At 49.9% G+C, this 25,414-nt stretch overlaps 1 protein-coding gene across 5 annotated transcripts in view; it reads left to right on the forward strand.

Moving 5' to 3' along the window:
- The window catches only part of EIF4G3 (eukaryotic translation initiation factor 4 gamma 3), a 127,392-nt gene that overhangs the window by 18,879 nt on the left and 83,099 nt on the right, over positions 1–25,414 (forward strand). For 4 of the 5 annotated variants that reach the window (XM_088462079.1, XM_088462080.1, XM_088462081.1 and 1 more), the window contains exons 2-3: positions 9,391–9,469; positions 11,545–11,676. In XM_088462079.1, the coding sequence (XP_088318205.1) occupies positions 9,391–9,469; positions 11,545–11,676 (211 nt within the window). Of the gene's footprint in view, positions 1–3,657; positions 5,095–9,390; positions 9,470–11,544; positions 11,677–25,414 lie in introns of those variants that run through there. The other variant, XM_088462083.1, reaches the window with a different exon arrangement.

Here is a 25,414-nt window from a genome sequence, read left to right on the forward strand (position 1 = left end):
AGAACATGTGACGTCGGCGCAGCTCAGCGTCACATCCAGCATCAGTGTCTGTGCCAACAAGGACACATTGTGGGTGACTGGGCAACAGGGGATGCGCCGCATTGGGCCGGGGGAAGTGCCGGGCGGTAGCTGTTTCTTGCCAGGTGGTGCGCCCGCAAAAGACAGCCTCAGGGGAAAACTGCAGTGAAGATGCCATTTGGTGCGGTTCCTTTATTTGAATTTTGTACTGTGCTGCAGCCCAACCTCTGGAGCCGCCTCTGCTAGTCAGTAGGTATACCTGCGTCTGACAGTGGTGCTGTGTACTGTGCTGCAGCCTCATCTCTGGAGCCGCCTCTGCTAGTCAGTAGGTATACCTGCGTCTGACAGTGGTGCTGTGTACTGTGGCGCCACCTTCATCGTGTCTGAGTTATGCGCTGATATGAGCCTCGCGTATTTATTCTGCAGTAGAAATGGAAAACTGAGTCGATAAAGGCGTGCCAGAGACTATATATTGAATATATTTATATTTGAATTATTATACACATCAGTTACTTTAAAAGTTATAAGAAACTTTGGGGCCAATAGCGAGTGAGACACTATGTACAGTACAGCGGTGTAGGATCTTTTACATCGCCTCATGTAACGTGATTGGATATTTCACCTCCCCACCTCCTTGTATAACAGACTGATATTTCTCTCTACTTGTGCAGCGGAGTTGGATATTTCATCCCCCATAATTTAACGGTGTATATCTCACACCCCCTGATATTACTTGTCTGGATATTTTACTCTGCCCTTCATATAGCTGGATATCTCGCACTACTTCATATAGCGTTGTTGGCTATCTCGCACTACTTCATATAGCGTTGTTGGCTATCTCACATCCCTTCATATAGCGTTGTTGGCTATCTCACATCCCTTCATATAGCGTTGTTAGATATCTCGCATCCCTTCATGTAATGCTGTTGGATATCTCACACCCCTTCATTTATAACGCTGTTAGATCTATCACCCCTTCATATAACGCTGTGCTGTTAGTCAGACACAGTCTCAGGATGTGAGGAGTGACTGCTCTCTCTCCCCGGTGTCAGACACAGTCTCAGGATGTGAGGAGTGACTGCTCTCTCTCCCCGGTGTCACACAGTCTCAGGATGTGAGAAATGACTGCTCTCTCCCCAGTGTCAGACAGTCTCAGGATGTGAGGAGTGACTGCTCTCTCCCCCCAGTGTCACACAGTCTCAGGATGTGAGGAGTGACTGCTCTCTCCCCGGTGTCACACAGTCTCAGGATGTGAGAAATGACTGCTCTCTCCCCAGTGTCAGACAGTCTCAGGATGTGAGGAGTGACTGCTCTCTCTCCCCGGTGTCAGACACAGTCTCAGGATGTGAGGAGTGACTGCTCTCTCCCCGGTGTCACACAGTCTCAGGATGTGAGGAGTGACTGCTCTCTCCCCCCAGTGTCACACAGTCTCAGGATGTGAGGAGTGACTGCTCTCTCCCCGGTGTCACACAGTCTCAGGATGTGAGAAATGACTGCTCTCTCCCCAGTGTCAGACAGTCTCAGGATGTGAGGAGTGACTGCTCTCTCCCTGGTGTCAGACAGTCTCAGGATGTGAGGAGTGACTGCTCTCTCCCCGGTGTCACACAGTCTCAGGATGTGAGGAGTGACTGCTCTCTCTCCCTGGTGTCACACAGTCTCAGGATGTGAGGAGTGACTGCTCTCTCCCTGGTGTCACACAGTCTCAGGATGTGAGGAGTGACTGCTCTCTCTCTCTGGTGTCACACAGTCTCAGGATGTGAGGAGTGACTGCTCTCTCTCCCCGGTGTCACACAGTCTCAGGATGTGAGGAGTGACTGCTCTCTCTCCCCGGTGTCACACAGTCTCAGGATGTGAGGAGTGACTGCTCTCTCTCCCCGGTGTCACACAGTCTCAGGATGTGAGGAGTGACTGCTCTCTCTCCCCAGTGTCAGACACAGTCTCAGGATGTGAGGAGTGACTGCTCTCTCTCCCCGGTGTCAGACACAGTCTCAGGATGTGAGGGGTGACTGCTCTCTCTCCCCGGTGTCAGACAGTCTCAGGATGTGAGGAGTGACTACTCTCTCCCCCCAGTGTCAGACAGTCTCAGGATGTGAGGAGTGACTGCTCTCTCTCTCCCCAGTGTCAGACACAGTCTCAGGATGTGAGGGGTGACTGCTCTCTCTCCCCGGTGTCAGACAGTCTCAGGATGTGAGGAGTGACTGCTCTCTACCCTCGGTGTCACACAGTCTCAGGATGTGAGGAGTGACTGCTCTCTCTCCCTGGTGTCAGACACAGTCTCAGGATGTGAGGAGTGACTGCTCTCTCCCCCCAGTGTCAGACAGTCTCAGGATGTGAGGAATGACTACTCTCTCCCCCCAGTGTCACACAGTCTCAGGATGTAATGACTGACTGCTCTCTCCCTGGTGTCACACAGTCTCAGGATGTGAGGAGTGACTGCTCTCTCTCCCCGGTGTCATACACAGTCTCAGGATGTGAGGAGTGACTGCTCTCTCCCCCCGGTGTCAGACAGTCTCAGGATGTGAGGAGTGACTGCTCTCTCCCCCCAGTGTCAGACAGTCTCAGGATGTGAGGAGTGACTGCTCTCTCTCCTCGGTGTCACACAGTCTCAGGATGTGAGGAGTGACTGCTCTCTCTCCCTGGTGTCAGACACAGTCTCAGGATGTGAGGAGTGACTGCTCTCTCCCCCCAGTGTCAGACAGTCTCAGGATGTGAGGAGTGACTGCTCTCTCCCCCCAGTGTCAGACAGTCTCAGGATGTGAGGAGTGACTGCTCTCTCTCCTCGGTGTCACACAGTCTCAGGATGTGAGGAGTGACTGCTCTCTCTCCCTGGTGTCAGACACAGTCTCAGGATGTGAGGAGTGACTGCTCTCTCCCCCCAGTGTCAGACAGTCTCAGGATGTGAGGACTGACTGCTCTCTCTCCCATGTCAGACAGTCTCAGGATGTAAGGAGTGCTCTCCTGTGCTGCTCTCGTGGTGTGGGATCATCTCACCGTATAACGGGGAGACTGCTGCTCTGTGCTTTAGAACCGGATGTGTTAAAGACCTCAGGGACTTCATATGGGGAAGGGGGGGGGGGCGGGGGGGGGGGGGGGTTAGTGAGACAATATTCAGCTGGGAATTGGTGCATTTAGGGACATTGTATTAGAAGCTGGAGGCATAAGGCTGCTTTATTTGTGTATAGCCGTACGCAGGACTAACTCCCTATAACTCCCATTCAATGCCATGTAACCCTGAGGATTGGGGTTGTACCTCTGATATAAAGTTATGTTCTTTTTTTATTGTGCCTTCTGCCTCCCTGGGGTCCTGTTCTCCGCAGGCTCAGTAGACGTTATTTATTGGCCTTTGTTATTATGGGACAAAGCCCCCATTAGGCAGCTACTTTACCCCAAGCTGTGTCATGTGACTGATTAGGGCACAATACAGACTTGGGAGATTGTGGTGTTCTGTAGGTGAAGGTTATGTTGCGTATACAGTCCCTGACCAATCCTTGTGTTCCCTGCGTGTTGCTGTCTGGATGTAATGCACCTGACAGGACTGCATGTTCTGACCTAACATAACCCTCTTGTGTGTGTCTGGATTATATTTCTCTGCCTTGTCAATATGTACAGCCCTATTGGTGCTGTGGTGTCATTCTTTACCAGGCACCAGCTTACATCAGTCAGATCTGCAAGTAAGAAACACGGCTCCTGTCACTAACAGCGCTGCTCTGATTGTGGGGACCCTCGGGGCTCTGTGAGGACCCCTCTGGCTGTGATCTCCCCTCTGGCTGTGAGGACCCTTGGGACTCTGTGATCTCCCCTCTGGCTATCAGGACCCTCAGAGCTCTGTGTTCCCCCCTCAGGCTGTGAGGACCCCTCGGGCTGTGACCTCCCCTCTGGCAGTCAGGACCCTCAGGGCTCTGTGATCTCCCCTCAGGCTGTGAGGACACCTCGGGGCTCTGTGATCTCCCCTCTGGCTGTCAGCTCCCCCGAGACTCTGTGATCTCCCCTCTGACTGTTTGGACCTCTCGGGGCTCTGTGATCTCCCCTCTGGCTGTGAGGACACCTCGGGGCTCTGTGATCTCCCCTCTGGCTGTGAGGACACCTCGGGGCTCTGTGATCTCCCCTCTGGCTGTGAGGACACCTCGGGGCTCTGTGATCTCCCCTCTGGCTGTGAGGACACCTCGGGGCTCTGTGATCTCCCCTCTGGCTGTGAGGACACCTCGGGGCTCTGTGATCTCCCCTCTGGCTGTGAGGACACCTCGGGGCTCTGTGATCTCCCCTCTGGCTGTGAGGACACCTCGGGGCTCTGTGATCTCCCCTCTGGCTGTGAGGACACCTCGGGGCTCTGTGATCTCCCCTCTGGCTGTGAGGACACCTCGCAGCTCTGTGATCTCCCCTCTGGCTGTGAGGAGACCTCGGGGCTATGTGATCTCCCCTCTGGCTGTGAGGACACCTCGGGGCTCTTTGAGGACCCTTGGAGCTCTGTGATTCCCCCCTCAGGCTGTGAGGACCCTCGGAGCTTTGTGATCACCCTCTGTCTGTGTGGACCCCCGGGTCTCTGTGATCTCCCCTCTGGCTGTGTGGACTCCCGGGTCTCTGTGATTTCCCCTCTGGCTGTGTGGACCCTTGGTTCTCTGTGATCTCTTATCTGGCTGTGTGGACCCTCGGGGCTCTCTGAGCTCCCCTCAGGCTGTGTGGACCCTCGGGGCTCTCTGAGCTCCCCTCAGGCTGTGTGGACACCCGGGCCTCTGTGATCTCCCCTCAGACTGTGTGGACCCTCGGAGCTTTGTGATCCCCCCTCAGGCTGTGTGGACACTCGGCGCTCTGTGATCTCCCCTCTGGCTGTGAGGACCCCTGGGGCTCTGTGACCTCTGCTCTGATTATAAGGATCCTAGGAGCTCTGTCATTTCTATCCTTAGAGACACTGACAGCCTAGTGATTCCTCAGTTCTCATTCTCCCACTCTTGTTGCTGCTGTGTAAAATCCTCCGCACAGCCCACACTGGACACTATGTGAAGATATATTTATCCAGGAAAAGCCTAGAAAGCTCAGCCTGCTGGGGATGTGATGGGGAAGCCTGGGGTGTACATACAGGTATGAGACAATAGTCCTTGTATTGATGTGACTGCAGGTGAACGTTCTGTTGTGTCTACATCTCACCAGGGAAGGAATGACTGTAGCTGTGTATATGCCCCCTGTACTGATTGTCCCTGCGTACAGCATGTGTGTAACATATACCAGGGGGTGGTACATGTAGTGAGAGTCACGGTGCTGTCACTGGATACGCAGCACCCCCTGCGCTGTACAGGACCCTCTGAGTGCTGCACAGAGAGTTGGGGGCACCGGGCTGGGTATGTGGCTGGTCCCGGTGGCGCAGTCTCACTTACTGTGATTATTTATTTCAACGTTTCAGAGGCGGATACGCACTTTCATCAGCGAAACGTTGTAATAAATTGTATTGTGGCTTTACCTTCCGCGTTCCGAGTCTCTTTAAGTGTCGCCATCAGCGCGTGTGTGTATGTCTGTGTATAAATGGGTATTATTGCTAAGTTACTTATATAGCGCAAGCATATTGCGTTGAGTTTTACAATCGGGGCCACAACAGTAATAAAACCAGACTGGGCAATAACAGACCAAAAAAAGGTGAGAGGGCCCTGCTCGCCGGCCTGCACTCCGTCTAGCCCTGATATTAGTGCTGCTTTAGCTATTGAGGAGACCCCCCCCCCCCCCTCTTAGTAAATCCAGTATGCTGACTATCCTGTGCTGTGCTCCACGCTCAGGGCATTGGGGAGGGTCCTGACTTCAGCCCTATAGCAACAGACGATGGCGGTGACTGGCATAACACAAGGTGTCTTGTGTCCTGGGCACTGGGGCTTAGTGCCATATCCTGAACCTCTCTCCAGAAATCGCCAGAGCTGAATACGCTCGGTTTTCAGCCTAATCTCTATCCCGTACTTGCATTGAAGCCAGGTCTTGTGTATGATGATGTATTTTCCCGGCACATGGCTCCATACACAGCCTAATGTCTATCCCGTACTTGCATTGAAGCCAGGTCTTTGCTGTGTATGATGATGTATTTTCCCGGCACATGGCTCCATAAACAGCTTACTGTCTATTCCATGGCTGTAACTGCAGATCATACGTCTCTCTGTGACACTTGCTCCAGCTGGATATTTTTTTCATTCTTGGAAATGAGGAAATAGGGCTGTAATTGCTGCCTGTGATTTCAGGCTGGATAAACCGTTTTCAGTTTAGTAATTGTGAGGAGGAGAGTTCAGACAAACAAGGCTCTCATTGTACCTAGCCGCAGCGATGTTGGCACCAGCCTCTGCTATGGTGTGTGTTGTGTGCTACGGATTTCCTCCTTTGTGTGTAGTGAGAGGTGTGTTCCGCTCTAGCACCTGTGTGTGAGGGTCCTTTTGTGCCCGCTGACTGCACCTGTGTGTGAGGGTCCTCTAGTGCCCGCTGCTGGCACCTGTGTGTGAGGGTTCTGTAGTGCCTGCTGCTGGCACCTGTGTGTGAGGGTCCTGTAGTGCTTGCTGCTGGCACCTGTGTGTGAGGGTCCTGTAGTGCTTGCTGCTGGCACCTGTGTGTATGAGGGTCCTGTAGTGCTTGCTGCTGGCACCTGTGTGTGAGGGTCCTGTAGTGCCTGCTGCTGACACCTGTGTGTATGAGGGTTCTGTAGTGCCTGCTGCTGGCACCTGTGTGTGAGAGTCCTGTAGTGCCTGCTGCTGGCACCTGTGTGTGAGAGTCCTGTAGTGCCTGCTGCTGGCACCTGTGTGTGTGTGTGTGTCTTGTAGTGCCTGCTGCTGGCACCTGTGTGTGTGTGTGTGTGTGTGTGTGTGTGTGTGTGTGTGTGTCCTGTAGTGCTTGCTGCTGGCACCTGTGTATGAGGGTCCTGTAGTGCCTGCTGCTGTCACCTGTGTGTATGAGGGTCCTGTAGTGCCTGCTGCTGTCACCTGTGTGTATGAGGGTCCTGTAGTGCCTGCTGCTGGCACCTGTGTGTATGTGAGTCCTGTAGTGCTTGCTGCTGGCATCTGTGTGTATGAGGGTCCTGTAGTACTTGCTGCTGGCACCTGTGTGAATGAGGGTCCTGTAGTGCCTGCTGCTGGCACGTGTGTATGAGGGCCCTCTAGTGCTTGCTGCTGGCACCTGTGTGTGAGGGTCCTGTAGTGCCTGCTGCTGACACCTGTGTGTATGAGGGTTCTGTAGTGCCTGCTGCTGGCACCTGTGTGTGTGAGAGTCCTGTAGTGCCTGCTGCTGGCACGTGTGTATGAGGGTTCTGTAGTGCTTGCTGCTGGCACCTGTGTGTATGAGGGTTCTGTAGTGCTTGCTGCTGGCACCTGTGTGTATGAGGGTCCTGTAGTGCCTGCTGCTGGCACCTGTGTGTGTATGAGGGTCCTGTAGTACTTGCTGCTGGCACATGTGTATGAGGGTCCTGTAGTACTTGCTGCTGGCACCTGTTTGTATGAGGGTCCTGTAGTGCTTGCTGCTGGCACCTGTCTGTGAGGGTTCTGTAGTACCCGCTGCTGGCACCTGGGTGTAGTGCCTGCTGCTGGCACATGTGTGAGGGTTCTGTAGTGCTTGCTGCTGGCACCTGTGTGTGTGTCCTGTAGTGCCCGCTGCTGGCACCTGCGTGTGTGTGTCCTGTAGTGCCCGCTGCTGGCACCTGCGTGTGTGTGTCCTGTAGTGCCCGCTGCTGGCACCTGTGTGTATGAGGGTTCTGTAGTGCTTGCTGCTGGCACCTGTGTGTATGAGGGTTCTGTAGTGCTTGCTGCTGGCACCTGTGTGTATGAGGGTTCTGTAGTGCTTGCTGCTGGCACCTGTGTGTATGAGGGTTCTGTAGTGCCCGCTGCTGGCACCTGTGTGTGAGGGTCCTGTAGTGCTTGCTGCTGGCACCTGTGTGTATGAGGGTCCTGTAGTGCTTGCTGCTGGCACCTGTGTGTATGAGGGTCATGTAGTGCCTGCTACTGGCACCTGTGTGTGAGGGTCCTTTTGTGCCCGCTGACTGCACCTGTGTGTGAGGGTCCTCTAATGCCCGCTGCCGGCACCTGTCTGTGAGGGTTCTGTAGTACCCGCTGCTGGCACCTGTGTGTAGTGCCTGCTGCTGGCACATGTGTGAGGGTCCTGTAGTGCCTGCTGCTGGCACCTGTGTGTGAGGGTCCTGTAGTGCCTGCTGCTGGCACCTGTGTGTGAGGGTCCTGTAGTGCTTGCTGCTGGCACCTGTGTGTGAGGGTCCTGTAGTGCCAGCTGCTGGCACCTGTGTGTGAGGGTCCTGTAGTGCTTGCTGCTGGCACCTGTTTGTATGAGGGTCCTGTAGTGCTTGCTGCTGGCACCTGTTTGTATGAGGGTCCTGTAGTGCTTGCTGCTGGCACCTGTCTGTGAGGGTTCTGTAGTACCCGCTGCTGGCACCTGGGTGTAGTGCCTGCTGCTGGCACATGTGTGAGGGTTCTGTAGTGCTTGCTGCTGGCACCTGTGTGTGTGTCCTGTAGTGCCCGCTGCTGGCACCTGCGTGTGTGTGTCCTGTAGTGCCCGCTGCTGGCACCTGTGTGTATGAGGGTTCTGTAGTGCTTGCTGCTGGCACCTGTGTGTGAGGGTTCTGTAGTGCCCGCTGCTGGCACCTGTGTGTGTGAGGGTCCTGTAGTGCCTGCTGCTGGCACCTGTGTGTATGAGGGTCATGTAGTGCCTGCTACTGGCACCTGTGTGTGAGGGTCCTTTTGTGCCCGCTGACTGCACCTGTGTGTGAGGGTCCTCTAATGCCCGCTGCCGGCACCTGTCTGTGAGGGTTCTGTAGTACCCGCTGCTGGCACCTGTGTGTAGTGCCTGCTGCTGGCACATGTGTGAGGGTTCTGTAGTGCCTGCTGCTGGCACCTGTGTGTGAGGGTCCTGTAGTGCTTGCTGCTGGCACCTGTCTGTATGAGGGTCCTGTAGTGCTTGCTGCTGGCACCTGTGTGTATGAGGGTCCTGTAGTGCCTGCTGCTGGCACCTGTGTGTGAGGGTCCTGTAGTGCCTGCTGCTGGCACCTGTGTGTGAGTCCTGTAGTGCCTGCTGCCAGCACCTGTGTGCTGCGGAAACCTGTGTGTGAGGGTTCTGTAATGCCTGCTGCTGGCACCTGTGTGTGAGGGTTCTGTAATGCCTGCTGCTGGCACCTGTGTGTGAGGGTTCTGTAATGCCTGCTGCTGGCACCTGTGTGTGAGGGTTCTGTAGTGCCCGCAGATGCAAGATGCATTGCTAAAGCCGATGAAGGCATTGTCATTGCCTTCATATGTAGCGTATGTGTACACCAGTAATTGTTGGAGCCCTAATCTTATTCCAGAGAAGCCTGGAGCGGCCTCCCCAGCACTAGTGTATGTCACTCCAGCTTGTCTTCCTTAATCACCAATGTCACAGACTTTCTCGGGGAGCCCTGCCGCAGAGTCTAGATGAACGGATCTTCTCCCCCTCGGCCGTGTCCGCTGTCTACAGCACTGTAAGTATCTGCTGACGCTGGCCTCCTCCCCCTGCACATAGGTGGAGGATATGATGTTCCAGGATAGGGCTGGTCATCCCTAGGGTCTGCATTTGGGATGTACCATGGTGGTGAGCTACAAATATCTGCACTATATGCACATCACATGGTAGACCCCTGTATATATACTGCCTACAGAAAGTATCATGAAATAAATATGGATTTATTGAAGAATAAATGTAATTCAACAACACGAAAGTTTTCCAAAACTGCTCGAAAGCTTTGTGTTAATCATACACAAAAAGACAATAGTGATAAGGGGATACACATTTATTCCGTGTTAGTCTGAGGTTCTAGAGCTGGTAAATTTACAATAAGTGCTTCATCGTGAAGATCAAAGTACAGTTAAAGCAAGATTAATGGTTTTTGACGGCATCAATGAGCACGAAGTTTACGCAGATTTATCAAACTGAAGCCTTTCCTAAAAGGTAAAAAGAAAGTCACAAATTTGACAAGAACAGGTTGTACAGTAAGTATTGGTGTGAGAAGGTCGGGTGTTAGTGAGAAGCCCGTCCAGCAGAGTTGGGGCACGTCTAGAGTCTGAGAGGGATCTGCTATGCCTGGATTTGTGTGGAGCTGGCTGAGACCTGGACCGACCCAGCTGTACCCGCACCTATTGGTGCTTCCAGTGTTGGACCAGTCTGTTTTTATCTGTAAGTCATTGAGAAGATGCTTTTTTGTATCCATGTGTCGGCATCAGAGTATCTGTGGTAAATAAATTGTAACTCCTGACACGTGGGCCCGGGATGATCAGCAGGAACCTCCGAGAGATCCGGAACGTCCAGGGCGCTGGTGGCTGCGATCTGCTGGGTGTGGTGTGATCCTAAGGCCAGGTCACCACCGGGTCCATCCTCTCACCTGAGTGACTGGCTGTGTACGGAGCAGTGCTAGGAAGCCGGCTTTGGCTATAGTGTGCTATCTCATGGTATTCATCATATGTATTGCAGTCTATGGAGGGCAGTTGTGTTACTGATGGTCTACAGCACAGGCTCTCAAACTCTGTCCTCATGGACCCCAAACAGTGCATGTTTTCCAGGTCTCCTCACAGAATCACAAGTGAAATAATTATCTCCAACTGTGGATCTTTTAAAATGTCTCCGTGAGTAATGACTACACCTGTGCAGCTGTTGGGTGACCAGAAAAACGTGACCTGTGTGAAGTCCTGAGGACCGAGTTTGAGAACCTCTGGTCTACAGCAGTGATTCCTCAAGGCACACTAACAGTCCTGGTTTTGGTGATATCCAGGCTTAAGCACAGATGGTTGAATCAAAATAACTGAGGTACTAATTAAGTCACCTGTGCTCAAGTATGGCTATCCTTAAAACCTGGACTGTTAGCGTGCCTTGAGGAGCGTGGTTGGGAACCCCTGGTCTACGGGGAGTTAATGTCTGTACAGGTATAGCTGGCACGTCACTCATCCTTCCACTCCAGGCCTTGTGCGTTTCCCTGGGTGATTTCAGCAGACTGGGAACCAGTGCATTCATCCTCCCGTCTATAAGCCCAGAGCATCCATGGAGCCTGGCGTCCATCATCATAGTCTGTGTTCTGCTCACCTGTCTCATACAGATCCTACGCTGGGCGAATGTATGGCCACCCGCCATGGCCGGTATAAGATGTAGCCGTACGTGGCTGTGTCACCAGCCTACTCCTGATCAGAAATAACAGCGCCTGGGACAAAATATGGTTTTCATGAGTCCTGTAAGAGCAGCAGGGTCATATAAGGAGCCTGGAACTGCGCATCCATTGATATCATTAGGGTTCCTGCCCTGAGATTATAATCGGCTCCATTACCCCTCTGTGTCGCCATTGCCCCCTATAGCCGTGTCTGCAAACATTTTACCTTCACTTCTAGGACCAGACTGATGCAGCGGATTCTTCCACTGGCAGGAAAGTTCCGCAGCCTACCGCAGCCATGTCCTAGAACTCCAACATGTTTACGGCTCAGTGTGATTGGTGTTTGGGCCGATGTTTCCTACATTGCCTGGATTGCAGCATCGTAAGAGGACATCTATCTAATAATGTTTTATTCCCTGCAGGTTGCAGCACAGGTAGCAAGGCAGCCAGGACCACCAGGCCCCTCCCCCTATTCTACACATGACCTAAGCAAGGGGCACCCAAATCTAGCAGCCACCCCGCCAGGGCATGCTTCATCCCCGGGACTATCACAGGTAAGGGTCCCCAGGCACCTGCCTGATAGGCCGGATCAGTGAGAAAGTGCTGTGTGTGGGAAAGGGGGATGGTTCCGTACAACCAGCTACTCCGGTTATGTTCTCTCATTGCAACTTAAGGAATTTAGCTGGAGGTGCTCCCTAGCGGTATATGATTGATGACCCTATAACGGGAAGGATAGAACTCTTATTGGGAACTCTTTTAGGTAATAAGTAGCTAATATAGAACTTTTACAAAATCATAGTCTAAAAGAGTTCATTGCAGGCATATATTTAAATATTAATATTATATATAGAGAGAGAGAGATCTTAGATATCTATATATCACAAGAAGGTGTGTGTAAGGACAGCACACAAGTCGCTTTACAATAACAATTCTAACAATAAAAGATAATGTGTACATAGATATAAACTCCAGTGCAATGCAGAAATATTTAACCTAAAAGTCCATAAGAAACGCCAGTCCTTAGGGTAAAAGGCGGCAGCAGTCTTTTTATGAATCCATATGACAAATAGGTGAAGAATTTCTGTAAAAGGTTAAAAAGACATGCGCCTGATAGTAAGGTGCTCAAAATATAGTGTGCGTACCAAAGCTTATCTGAAATCCAAACATAGGGTTCACATTCGGTAAAGTGGGGTTTGCAACAGCTTCGGAGACCTTAAAGGGACTGAGCATAGTTTTGGGGAGATTGGGAATGCGGCCTATTTTGTCATCACTTTCCAATTGGGGATGCTGCCAGGTGCCTCATAGGGAAGACTGTAGATCTACATCTGCTCAGCTGCCACACAGTAATGCCCCTTATAGCACATTATGCCACACAGTAATGCTCCTTACACATTATGCCACACAGTAATGCCCCTTACACATTTTGACACACAGTAATGCCCCTTATAACACAATATGCCACACAGTAATGCCCCTTACACAATATGCCACACAGCAATGCCCCTTACACAATATGCCACACAGCAATGCCCCTTACACATTATGACACACAGTAATGCACCTTATAACTCATGCCACAGTAATGCCCCTTACACATTAATGCCCCTTATAACACATTGACACACAGTAATGCCCATTACACATTAATGCCCCTTATAACACATTATGCCACACAGTAATGCCCCTTACACATTATGCCACACAGTAATGCCCCTTACAAAATATGCCACACAGTAATGACACTTACACATTATGCCACATAGCAATGACCCTTACACATTATGCCACACAGTAATGTACCTTATAACACATTATGACGTACAGTAATGCCCCTTACATATTATGCCTTTTATAACTCATTATGCCACACAGTAATGCCCCTTATAACTCATGCCACACAATAATGCCCCTTATAACACACTAAGAGGGGTATTCAATATGAAACGTAAACTTCGCTGTCGAAGTTTACGTTTCATATCGGAGCTTTTACCTGGGATAAAGTATCGGGCGCGCGCCCGCTTATCCCTGTATTCAATATGAAACCTACGAAAACGGGAGCCTGCGAAGTGGGATTTTCGTTAAATTACGAAATTTTCCTTAAAAAAATTGTAGGACCCCCCCTAAAGCTGTAAAAACATGGGGGATCACTATGGGTACCCCCGTTTTTAGCCTGCAAATGAAAGTCTGGGATTTAAATAGCCGCAGCAGGTGTTTTTCTACTTCAGGGTCCATAGGGGTCCACAGGGTGACCTTGGGGGTATAGCTGGATCCTCGGGCACCACGGAGTTAAAGCTTTTAGCTGCTCCCAGGATGCACTTGGGTCCAACCTCCCCTATACCCTGCCCCCGAGCCACAGGCACCTCAGTTTTAGATGGTGCCCGGCCGGAGTCGGGTCACCCTGCGGGGTGGGCTGCAGGAGCAGCCCCCTAAAGCTTTTAATTTTTTTTTATTTAACTTAGTTAAATTTATTTATTTTTTACTATTAGTTTTTTTCTCTAGAGCAGCAGCGCTGGGCTGTCTGTACAGACGCCCACGCTGCCGCTCCTTCTCCCTGCTGGCGCCGCGACGCCAGCACTGAACTGGGGATCGCGGCGGGGGAAGCCAGAGTCTGTACTAGCCGGACTCTGGCTTCCCCCGGGACTGCTGCCGGAAGACGCCGGGGAGATCAGGTAAGCCGCGCACCGCTGATTAGCGGCGGTGCGCGGGTTCCTTTTAAATGCAGTCCCATGCCCCCGGTCTAGGGGACAGACCGGGGGCGCTAGCGGTGGCGGCGGGCCCCCCCTCCAGCGGAGGCATACCCCGCCAGACCACTAGACCACCAGGGTTAATATCGCGGCAAGCGGGATGCCGGCAACCCGGGGGTTAATATGCTAGCCAGGGGAGGAAGCCTTCCCTGTCAGCGGCTCCTCCCCTCAGCTCAGCGCGCCTTTCAGCCCGTAGTCTGGCGTCGCTGAGCTGCAGCTACTCGGGCCACTCCTCCTCTGAGGTCTCCAGCGGCCATTTTCTCTGTGGCAGCGTGGATACTCTCAGGGAGCACGCGGACCGGTCCCCCTGTGTACCTCTCCCCTGCAGAAGGACAGTGTACACAGCGCTATAGCCCTCCCAGACACTGAATCTGGGAGGTTGATTGTAGTGGAAAGGTGCAGTGAGTATATCTTCCTGCATGGTATGTGACTTTTGCTAGTGCTGCCTGTCTGTGTCTTTTTTCTACTTACTGTCAGCCTGTACCTATCCGTTTCCTTCTCCTACAAGCCCTACAGGTGTGCGGGGGAAGGGTGTTTCTACTGACCTCACCTATATAGATCACGTATTTGTGAGGTCCGTCACATACAGTTGTGTGCTACACGGTGCCATATTGTGGGCTGTTGTTCAGCACACTGGTGAGTGCGCACGTTTTCTTCCTAAGTCATGTCTGAGGAGGAGATTGAGCACTCCGGGGCTCCGGTATTGTTCTCCTGCAGGCGCTGTTCTGCAGGAGTGGATAGGGAGGATTTGTCACAGGACGGCCTGTGCGGACGGTGCCAGGCGGTCCCTGGTACGTCTAAACCTCCCATTTCGCAGGAGCCACCATGGGCGATGTTTTCCCAGGTGCTGGTGTCCATCGCGGACCGTCTGTCGGTCCCGACTGCCGCCCCTACTAGGGCGTTGCCCCAGCCTGCCATCCCCCATTCCCCGGGTGTCCCACAATTATTGCAGACTCCCCCGGGGTCTCAGTCTGTTGGTCCCTATGCGGGGTTGCCAATGTATATTCAGTCCACCCCTGTGGCACAGCCGGCTGTGGTGCCGTTTCAGGCTCCTGTGACAGCTCCTCCACCCTGGGTGGATGCGCTTTCCCACACTGTCCAAGATTTGGCGGCAGCATCTTCGGCTTTTCAGTCGATGTTGCGCAGTGACGTGCCCTCCAGGGCGTCTAAACGCTCAGTCATGGCACAGGCTGCGCATCTTTCGGATTCTGAGGGGTTCTCGGATGATGGTGAGGTACAGGATGACTCAGCCTCAGATGCCTCAGTCCAGGAGGTAGACACTAAGTCTTCCATCAATGTGCGGGCTCTGATTAAGGCGGTGCGGGCTATTCTTCTGATTGAGGATGAGGCACCCGCTCCCAAGTCAAGGTATCCTAGTTTTAAAAAGGCTAAGGTTACTTCTACAGCGTTCCCCTTGTCTGATCAGTTGACTGATCACATGGCGGTGGCCTGGCAGACGCCCAGTAAGCGTTTCCTGCCACAGAAACGCTTGGCGTCCAATTATCCATTCCCGGAAGCGCATTGTAAGAAATGGGAAACTCCGCCTGCAGTCGATTCCCATGTAACACGCCTCATCAGGAGTGCTACTTTGCCATTGCCGTCTATATCCTCGCTGAAGGATCCTACGGACAGGAAGGTGGAGACTTGTCTAAAGTCTATTTATTCTCTCTCAGGGGCTGTAGCCCGGCCGTCCATGGCCATCTCCTGGGTGGCCAAGGCCATTGAGGGGTGGGCCAACGCCTTGGAGGACACGTTTACGGATGAATCTCCGGACGTCCAGAGGGCGTTGTTAGGACAGATGAGAGATGCCGCCTCCTACATTGGAGAAGCATCTTTGGATGCTAGCCTGTTGACCTCTAGGGTTTCGGCGGCAGCAGTGTCTGCTCGTAGATCCTTGTGGTTGCGGTCTTGGAGAGCAGACGCGGATTCAAAGAAAGGCTTGGAGGCCTTACCTTTTAATGGGGAATTACTATTTGGTCCGGACCTGGACTAAATAGTAGATACCCTGGCAAAATCCAGGTCAGCCTTCCTCCCTTCAGCTACTACACCTGCTAAGGTCCGGAGCTCGGCGTTTCGTTCCTTTCGGGTTCAGGGCAAGGCAAAGGGTCAGTCCTTCCCGAGGCAGTCTGCACCCAAGACTGCCTCAAAGCCAAAGAAGCAAGCCTGGAGTGCTAGGCGCCCTTCTTCCAAGCCAGAAGATAAGCCTTCTGCGTGATGGGACGGGCCTCCCTCTGGGGGACCCCAGAGTGGGAGGCCGACTTCTTCAATTCGCCCAGTGCTGGCACAATACCACCACGGATGCCTGGGTGCGAGAAGTGGTCTCCCAGGGGTACGCCCTGTCTTTTCGGCACAGGCCGCCTTGCCAGTTTTTTTGCACAAGTCCTTCTCAGGACAAAACCAAGGCCTTGCAGGTTCAGGAAGCCATAGAGGCCTTGCTGACGGCGGGGGTCATTATACCCGTACCACAGTCTCAACGTGGGATGGGGTATTACTCTACGCTGTTTCTGGTGCAGAAACCCAATGGCTCTCATCGCCCCATCCTCAATTTGAAGTCCCTGAACAGGTTTCTCAGGGTTCCCAAATTCAGGATGGAAACTTTGCGTTCCATCATACTGGCGATGGAACCGGGGGATTATATGGTCTCCCTGGATATCCAGGACGCCTACCTCCATGTGCCTATAGCAACATCGCACCAACGGTTTCTGCGGTTTGCTATTCTCCACAACCACTACCAATTCAGGGCTCTACCCTTTGGTCTCTCCACGGCACCAAGGGTATTTACCAAGGTCATGGCGGCTCACCTTCGGAGCCAGGGGATACGGTTGCTACCGTATCTAGACGACCTCCTCTTGCTGGCAAGCTCCCCGGAGGTACTGATCCAGCATCTCCACCTGACGGTCGCTTGTCTACAGGCGCACGGCTGGTTGATCAACTGGAAGAAATCCTCCCTCATCCCATCACAACGGATGGTTCATTTGGGGGCCCTGCTGGACTCTCGTCAGCAACGGATTTTTCTGACTCCAGAGAAGGTCTCCTCCTTACAGCTGCGGATTCACAGTTGTCTGAGCAGTGGCAGAGTGTCGGTGCACTCAGCGATGAGAGTTTTGGGGTCCATGGTGTCGGCATTCGACATGGTGGAGTTTGCCCAGTTCCATTCCAGGCCCCTGCAGGGGCTGATTCTTTCAGAATGGAACGGATTGCCACACAGGATCCGCTCTCAGATGCTGGTGTTGTCCTCGGAGGTGCGTCTGTCCCTAGCCTGGTGGCTGCAGACAGCGCATCTCCTGGAGGGGCGCCCCTTTTGGATCCCGGAATGGGTTCTGCTCACGACAGATGCCAGTCTCCGGGGTTGGGGGGCGGTGACAGGCTCCTTGTCACTTCAGGGTCGTTGGTCGGCGGAGGAAGCGATTCTTCCCATCAACATCCTGGAACTGCGGGCAGTATACAGAGCCCTGCAGTCGTCCGGCACCGCTCTTCACGGAAGGGGGTTTCAGGTGCAGTCAGACAACGCCACCACGGTGGCGTACATCAATCACCAGGGAGGGACTCGCAGTCGAGCTGCGATGTCGGAGGTGTCCCGCGTCCTGGCTTGGGCGGAGCGCTATCTTCCAGCTCTCTCGGCAGTTTTCATCCCAGGAGTCCTCAATTGGGAGGCAGACTTCCTCAGCCGTTACGATGTGCATCCCGGGGAATGGTCGCTTCATCCAGAGGTATTCCAACTACTCGTGGACAAGTGGGGGCTGCCAGAACTGGACCTGATGGCGTCCCGTTACAATCACAAGCTGCCTGTGTACGGGTCAAGGACAAGGGACGCAGGCGCAAGTCTGATAGACGCGCTGTCGGTGAAATGGCTGTTTCAACTGGCTTACTTGTTCCCTCCGATATCTCTGCTGCTTCGGGTCCTGCGCAAGTTCAAACAGGACGGAGGCACACTGATCCTGGTGGCCCCAGCGTGGCCCAGAAGGCCGTGGTACTCCGATCTGCGGAGCCTGTCCATCGACGCTCCGTACCTCCTACCTCAACGGCGGGACCTGTTGTCTCAGGGGCCCTGTCTTCACTCGGATCTGGGTCGACTATCTTAGACGGCGTGGCTCTTGAGACAGCCGTCCTGAGGTCTCGGGGCTTTTCTAGCTCCGTTATTACCACCATGCTGAGGGCGCGCAAGCCTGCTTCCGCGAGGATCTATCACAGAGTGTGGCACACTTACTTTCAGTGGTGCGAGGCCAGAAACTATGATCCCCAGGTGTTCCGAGTTTCGCGTATTCTGGCTTTCCTTCAGTCCGGTTTGGACTTAGGATTACGTCTTTCTTCACTGAAGGTACACGTGTCTGGTCTGTCGGTGTGGTTCCAGTGCAGGATCGCTGCTATGCCGGACGTACACACCTTTTTCCAGGGTGTTTTGAGAATCCAGCCTCCCTTTGTGCCACCTGTGGCCCCGTGGGATTTGGCGGTGGTTCTTAGGGCCTTACAGGGTCCTCCTTTTGAGCCCTTGGAGTCAGTGGAGCTCAAGTGGCTAACTTTTAAAACTGTTTTCCTCTTGGCAATTGCTTCTGCCAGGAGGGTTTCAGATTTGGGGGCGCTTTCTTGTCGTCCCCCTTTTCTGATTTTTCATCAGGACAGAGCGGTGCTTCGCACTCGTCCTGATTTCCTGCCTAAGGTGGTTTCCAGGTTCCACATTAATCAGGAAATTGTTGTACCAGCCTTTCAGTCACCTGATCTTTCGGCTGGGGAGACTTCCTTAGACGTTGTAAGGGCACTCCAGGTTTATGTGGACCGGACTAGTTCTGTGAGGAAGTCGGATTCTTTGTTTATCCTCTTTGGTTTTCACAAGAGGGGTTGGCCTGCCAACAAACAGACTCTAGCCCGTTGGCTTCGTTCTGTTATTATTGAGGCTTATATGCAGGAGGGTTTACCTGTTCCAGCCTCGGTTAAGGCTCATTCCACTCGGTCCGTGGGACCTTCTTGGGATGCTAGCCGTGGCGCCTCTGCTGTTCAGCTCTGTAAGGCGGCCACCTGGTCTTCCATTCAGACCTTTTTGAGGTTCTATGCGTTTGACACCTTTGCCTCTCAGGATGCATCCTTTGGGCGCCGGGTTCTCCTATCAGCACAGGAGCGTCCCCGCCCTTAGTTGGACTGCTTTGGGACATCCCCAAGGTCACCCTGTGGACCCCTATGGACCCTGAAGTAGAAAACAAGAGATATGGTAAGAACTTACCTTTGTTATCTCTGTTTCTACGAAGTCCATAGGGTCCACAGGGCACCCGCCCTGACGCACCTGGCTTCATATGGGCTCTGTGACTGGTCACCGGTTTTCCGTCTCCCATTTCTGTGAGTATGGTTCTTGTGTGTTCCAGTCTTCCTTCTCTCTGTTTCGTCTCCTCCTCCGGCCTGGGCTGCTTACCAACTGAGGTGCCTGTGGCTCGGGGGCGGGGTATAGGGGAGGTTGGACCCAAGTGCATCCTGGGAGCAGCTAAAAGCTTTAACTCCGTGGTGCCCGAGGATCCAGGATCCAGCTATACCCCCAAGGTCACCCTGTGGACCCTATGGACTTCGTAGAAACAGAGATAACAAAGGTAAGTTCTTACCATATCTCTTGTTTTTTCCCGACATTGAAGAAGTGATGCAGAAGAGCACTTAGGTTTTTTTTTCCGTTTTTTTAAGTGGTCCCATCAAATTTGGGGTACATGAAAATGGGTACTAGCATATTTTTATGTCCCTAAAGTTATTTTTTTAAAATTCTGCAACTGTGCACCTGCCGCTATAAATCTATTCTAGAAAACACCTGCCGCTAATAGCCTATTCTAGAAAACACCTGCCGCATACTTACAGAATAGCCCTGAACCTATTTCCCTATTGTTAAACAATTTTTTCCCTTTTTTTTTTTTTTCACCCCAATTTTTAAATAAATTTTTTGGGGTGTCCCTTTTTTTTTTTTTTTGACAGTTATTTTTAAAATGTCATTCCCAGGGGTGCAGGCTATTTTTTTTAAGCCTGCACCCCTAAACCCCAATTCTGCACTTTTTTCGCCACCTATTCAGTGGTGAAAAGTTATCCCACGTTTTTTTTCAAAGACTTTTCCAACCTGCGAAAAGTCTTTGAAATTGAATACAGTGTAAAACTGAAACCTGCGATAATGACGTCATAGGTGCGATATTAACGCAAAAAACGGACTTATCGCTCCATATTGAATTCCCCTATAAGCCTCACAGTATCACTATCACATATAGCACAGTACAGTGTATGAGGGGGAGAGCTGTTTGGAAACATGGTCTGTATAGGGGAAACCAGCACTGTCCCATATAGCACAGTACAGAGTATAAAAGGGGAGAGCTGTATGGAAGAGTGGGGATACATTAGGGGAGGAGGAGATGCGAGGCCATACTGAGATTGTGTTACTTTAACATTAGAAGAACAGGAGAAGTTTGGGAAAGTTGGAGAACCGGTCACATGATCCCTGCTACAATCCGCGCTATTTATCTCTATAAAATCTGTTTCCTTCATATAATGTGATTACAGAAGAGAGAACTCAGGGTCTCATTCAGACCCGCTCGCTAGCGCAGGACGCTCGCAAGTGGGTCGAAGGTACCCAAATGCACATGCGCACGACGGAGGCTGCTCCGTCGTGCGCATGCTCGAGACCCGGCGAGTGAGTGACAGCACGCCCCTTTGGTGGGTGGGCGTGCCGGGGGCGTGGCAGCCCAGATGGAGGCGTTCCCATGGGAACGCCTACCGTCTGGGTCCGACCCCATTGACATCACTAGTGATGTCAGTGGGAGTGATTTTGGCTCTGATAGAGCCAAAATCACTCCAGGGCTTGCGGCAGCGAGACCCTACCGCAGGGTCTCGTCGCAAGCCCGATGGTCGCGATGGTCTTGACAATCGCGACCATCATCATGGACGCTTGCATAAGCTGTGGGTGATAACGCACCAAAAAAAAATAAAAAAACGCCCTGATTCAGAGCGGGCGCTCGTTCAGAGCGTCCGGGTCTGAATCAGGCCCTCAGTGCAGACCCGATCTTCCCCAAATCCTGGGTGAGGTGTAATTAAGTCTTGTGTACTCCAGCTAATTGCCAGCCCACCCCCTGGCGCGAGGGATCTCTGTGCTCAGAGCCCCCCTCCCTGGCATTGCTCAGTAGTGCAGAGTAATTCTACTCCAGTGACTGCGTCGTTTAATAAACAGGCAGAGTCACCGTCACACGGCAGAGAGAAAGTGATGAGTCAGTGCCCTGTGTGCTATATACTACGTCAGCCGTCTACGCTGCTATTACAGCCCCTAAGCAATGCCTGTGTCCATTTACATTCCTGGCACAGCGCACCCTATAGGTGGCCTTGGGGTACTACACCCATTTGCAAGATGTGACCACTGCAGAAATGGGAGGACTTTTATACTGCTGTTAAATCCTCTTCCCTGAGTCTGCTGGGGAGACTGGAGATATAGGAGGGGGGTATAAGGTGTGGATCTAGGAGTGCGGGCACCTTATATCATGGGCATGTCTATGGCACCTGCCCCTCTGTACCCCATTCCTGCACAGAATAGGACAGAGAAACAAACTGAGGAGAAGAACAATTTCCTCCTGCAAAATAAGCAACATATCTGTGTAAGGGCCGGTGGGAGGGGTCCCGTGTCCCCCGCAGTGTATGGCTGCACATACATTTGCCTATTATGGTGTGCTGTACATAATTTCCTGCGCACCTTTATATGCTGGAAAACTGGCGGTGTCATTGTCCGCAGTGTGCGGTTGTCAGCTGTCTATATATACAGATTAACAACCGATAATGAGAATTACAGCTAAATCTATTAATGCAATAGCAGTTGTACTGTGTAGCTGTCTATATATACAGAATAAGAACAGATACTGAGCATTATAGCCAACATACAGAATAGTAGCAGTTATACTGTGTAGCTGTCTATATATACAGAATAAGAACAGATACTGAGCATTATAGCCAACATACAGAATAGTAGCAGTTGTACTGTGTAGCTGACTATATATACAGAATAAGAACAGATACTGAGCATTATAGCCAACATACAGAATAGTAGCAGTTGTACTGTGTAGCTGACTATATATACAGAATAAGAACATATACTGAGCATTATAGCCAACATACAGAATAGTAGCAGTTGTACTGTGTAGCTGACTATATATACAGAATAAGAACAGATACTGAGCATTATAGCCAACATACAGAATAGTAGCAGTTGTACTGTGTAGCTGTCTATATATACAGAATAAGAACATATACTGACAATTATACAAAACATACAGAATAGTAGCAGTTGTACTGTGTAGCTGTCTATATATACAGAATAAGAAGATATACTGAGCATTATAGCCAACATACAGAATAGTAGCAGTTGTACTGTGTAGCTGTCTATATATACAGAATAAGAAGATATACTGAGCATTATAGCCAACATACAGAATAGTAGCAGTTGTACTGTGTAGCTGTCTATATATACAGAATAAGAACAGATACTGAGCATTATAGCCAACATACAGAATAGTAGCAGTTGTACTGTGTAGCTGACTATATATACAGAATAAGAACATATACTGACAATTATACAAAACATACAGAATAGTAGCAGTTGTACTGTGTAGCTGTCTATATATACAGAATAAGAAGATATACTGAGCATTATAGCCAACATACAGAATAGTAGCAGTTGTACTGTGTAGCTGTCTATATATACAGAATAAGAACAGATACTGAGCATTATAGCCAACATACAGAATAGTAGCAGTTGTACTGTGTAACTGTCTATATATACAGAATAAGAACATATACTGACAATTATACAGAACATACAGAATAGTAGCAGTTGTACTGTGTAGCTGTCTATATATACAGAATAAGAAGATATACTGAGCATTATAGCCAACATACAGAATAGTAGCAGTTGTACTGTGTAGCTGTCTATATATACAGAATAAGAACAGATACTGAGCATTATAGCCAACATACAGAATAGTAGCAGTTGTACTGTGTAGCTGTCTATATATACAGAATAAGAACATATACTGACAATTATACAGAACATACAGAATAGTAGCAGTTGTACTGTGTAGCTGTCTATATATACAGAATAAGAACATATACTGACAATTATACAAAACATACAGAATAGTAGCAGTTGTACTGTGTAGCTGTCTATATATACAGAATAAGAACAGATACTGAGCATTATAGCCAACATAACGAATAGTAGTAGTTGTACTGTGTAGCTGACTATATATACAGAATAAGAACAGATACTGAGCATTATAGCCAACATACAGAATAGTAGCAGTTGTACTGTGTAACTGTCTATATATACAGAATAAGAACATATACTGACAATTATACAGAACATACAGAATAGTAGCAGTTGTACTGTGTAGCTGTCTATATATACAGAATAAGAACAGATACTGAGCATTATAGCCAACATACAGAATAGTAGCAGTTGTACTGTGTAGCTGTCTATATATACAGAATAAGAACATATACTGACAATTATACAAAACATACAGAATAGTAGCAGTTGTACTGTGTAGCTGTCTATATATACAGAATAAGAACATATACTGACAATTATACAGAACATACAGAATAGTAGCAGTTGTACTGTGTAGCTGTCTATATATACAGAATAAGAACATATACTGAGCATTATAGCCAACATACAGAATAGTAGCAGTTGTACTGTGTAGCTGTCTATATATACAGAATAAGAACATATACTGACAATTATACAGAACATACAGAATAGTAGCAGTTGTACTGTGTAGCTGTCTATATATACAGAATAAGAACATATACTGAGCATTATAGCCAACATACAGAATAGTAGCAGTTGTACTGTGTAGCTGTCTATATATACAGAATAAGAACATATACTGAGCATTATAGCCAACATACAGAATAGTAGCAGTTGTACTGTGTAGCTGTCTATATATACAGAATAAGAACATATACTGACAATTATACAGAACATACAGAATAGTAGCAGTTATACTGTGTAGCTGACTATATATACAGAATAAGAACAGATACTGAGCATTATAGCCAACATACAGAATAGTAGCAGTTGTACTGTGTAGCTGTCTATATATACAGAATAAGAACAGATACTGAGCATTATAGCCAACATACAGAATAGTAGCAGTTGTACTGTGTAGCTGACTATATATACAGAATAAGAACATATACTGACAATTATACAAAACATACAGAATAGTAGCAGTTGTACTGTGTAGCTGTCTATATATACAGAATAAGAACATATACTGACAATTATACAGAACATACAGAATAGTAGCAGTTGTACTGTGTAGCTGTCTATATATACAGAATAAGAACATATACTGAGCATTATAGCCAACATACAGAATAGTAGCAGTTGTACTGTGTAGCTGTCTATATATACAGAATAAGAACATATACTGACAATTATACAGAACATACAGAATAGTAGCAGTTGTACTGTGTAGCTGTCTATATATACAGAATAAGAACATATACTGAGCATTATAGCCAACATACAGAATAGTAGCAGTTGTACTGTGTAGCTGTCTATATATACAGAATAAGAACATATACTGAGCATTATAGCCAACATACAGAATAGTAGCAGTTGTACTGTGTAGCTGTCTATATATACAGAATAAGAACAGATACTGAGCATTATAGCCAACATACAGAATAGTAGCAGTTGTACTGTGTAGCTGTCTATATATACAGAATAAGAACATATACTGACAATTATACAGAACATACAGAATAGTAGCAGTTGTACTGTGTAGCTGTCTATATATACAGAATAAGAACATATACTGAGCATTATAGCCAACATACAGAATAGTAGCAGTTGTACTGTGTAGCTGTCTATATATACAGAATAAGAACAGATACTGAGCATTATAGCCAACATACAGAATAGTAGTAGTTGCACCTTGCAGCTGTGTGTATGTATATATATATATATATGTGTGTGTATGTATATATGTATGTTTTTCTGTACTAAGAATTGTCCTCTGTCCTGGAAATGTTCTGCTGCTGCGTTCACCTTCCCAGTCACAGCGCCATTATTACTTTCCCCATCACCTTCCCAGTCACAGCGCCATTATTACTTTCCCCGTTCACCTTCCCAGTCACAGCGCCATTATTACTTTCCCCATCACCTTCCCAGTCACAGCACCATTATTACTTTCCCCATCACCTTCCCAGTCACAGCGCCATTATTACTTTCCCCATCACCTTCCCAGTCACAGCGCCATTATTACTTTCCCCGTTCACCTTCCCAGTCACAGCGCCATTATTACTTTCCCCGTTCACCTTCCCAGTCACAGCGCCATTATTACTTTCCCCATCACCTTCCCAGTCACAGCGCCATTATTACTTTCCCCGTCACCTTCCCAGTCACAGCGCCATTATTACTTTCCCCATCACCTTCCCAGTCACAGCGCCATTATTACTTTCCCCATCACCTTCCCAGTCACAGCGCCATTATTACTTTCCCCATCACCTTCCCAGTCACAGCGCCATTATTACTTTCCCCATC

Source organism: Taudactylus pleione, unplaced genomic scaffold, assembly GCF_031769625.1.
Source record: "Taudactylus pleione unplaced genomic scaffold, aTauple2 ptg001146l, whole genome shotgun sequence".
NCBI classification, from domain to species: Eukaryota; Metazoa; Chordata; class Amphibia; order Anura; family Myobatrachidae; genus Taudactylus; species Taudactylus pleione.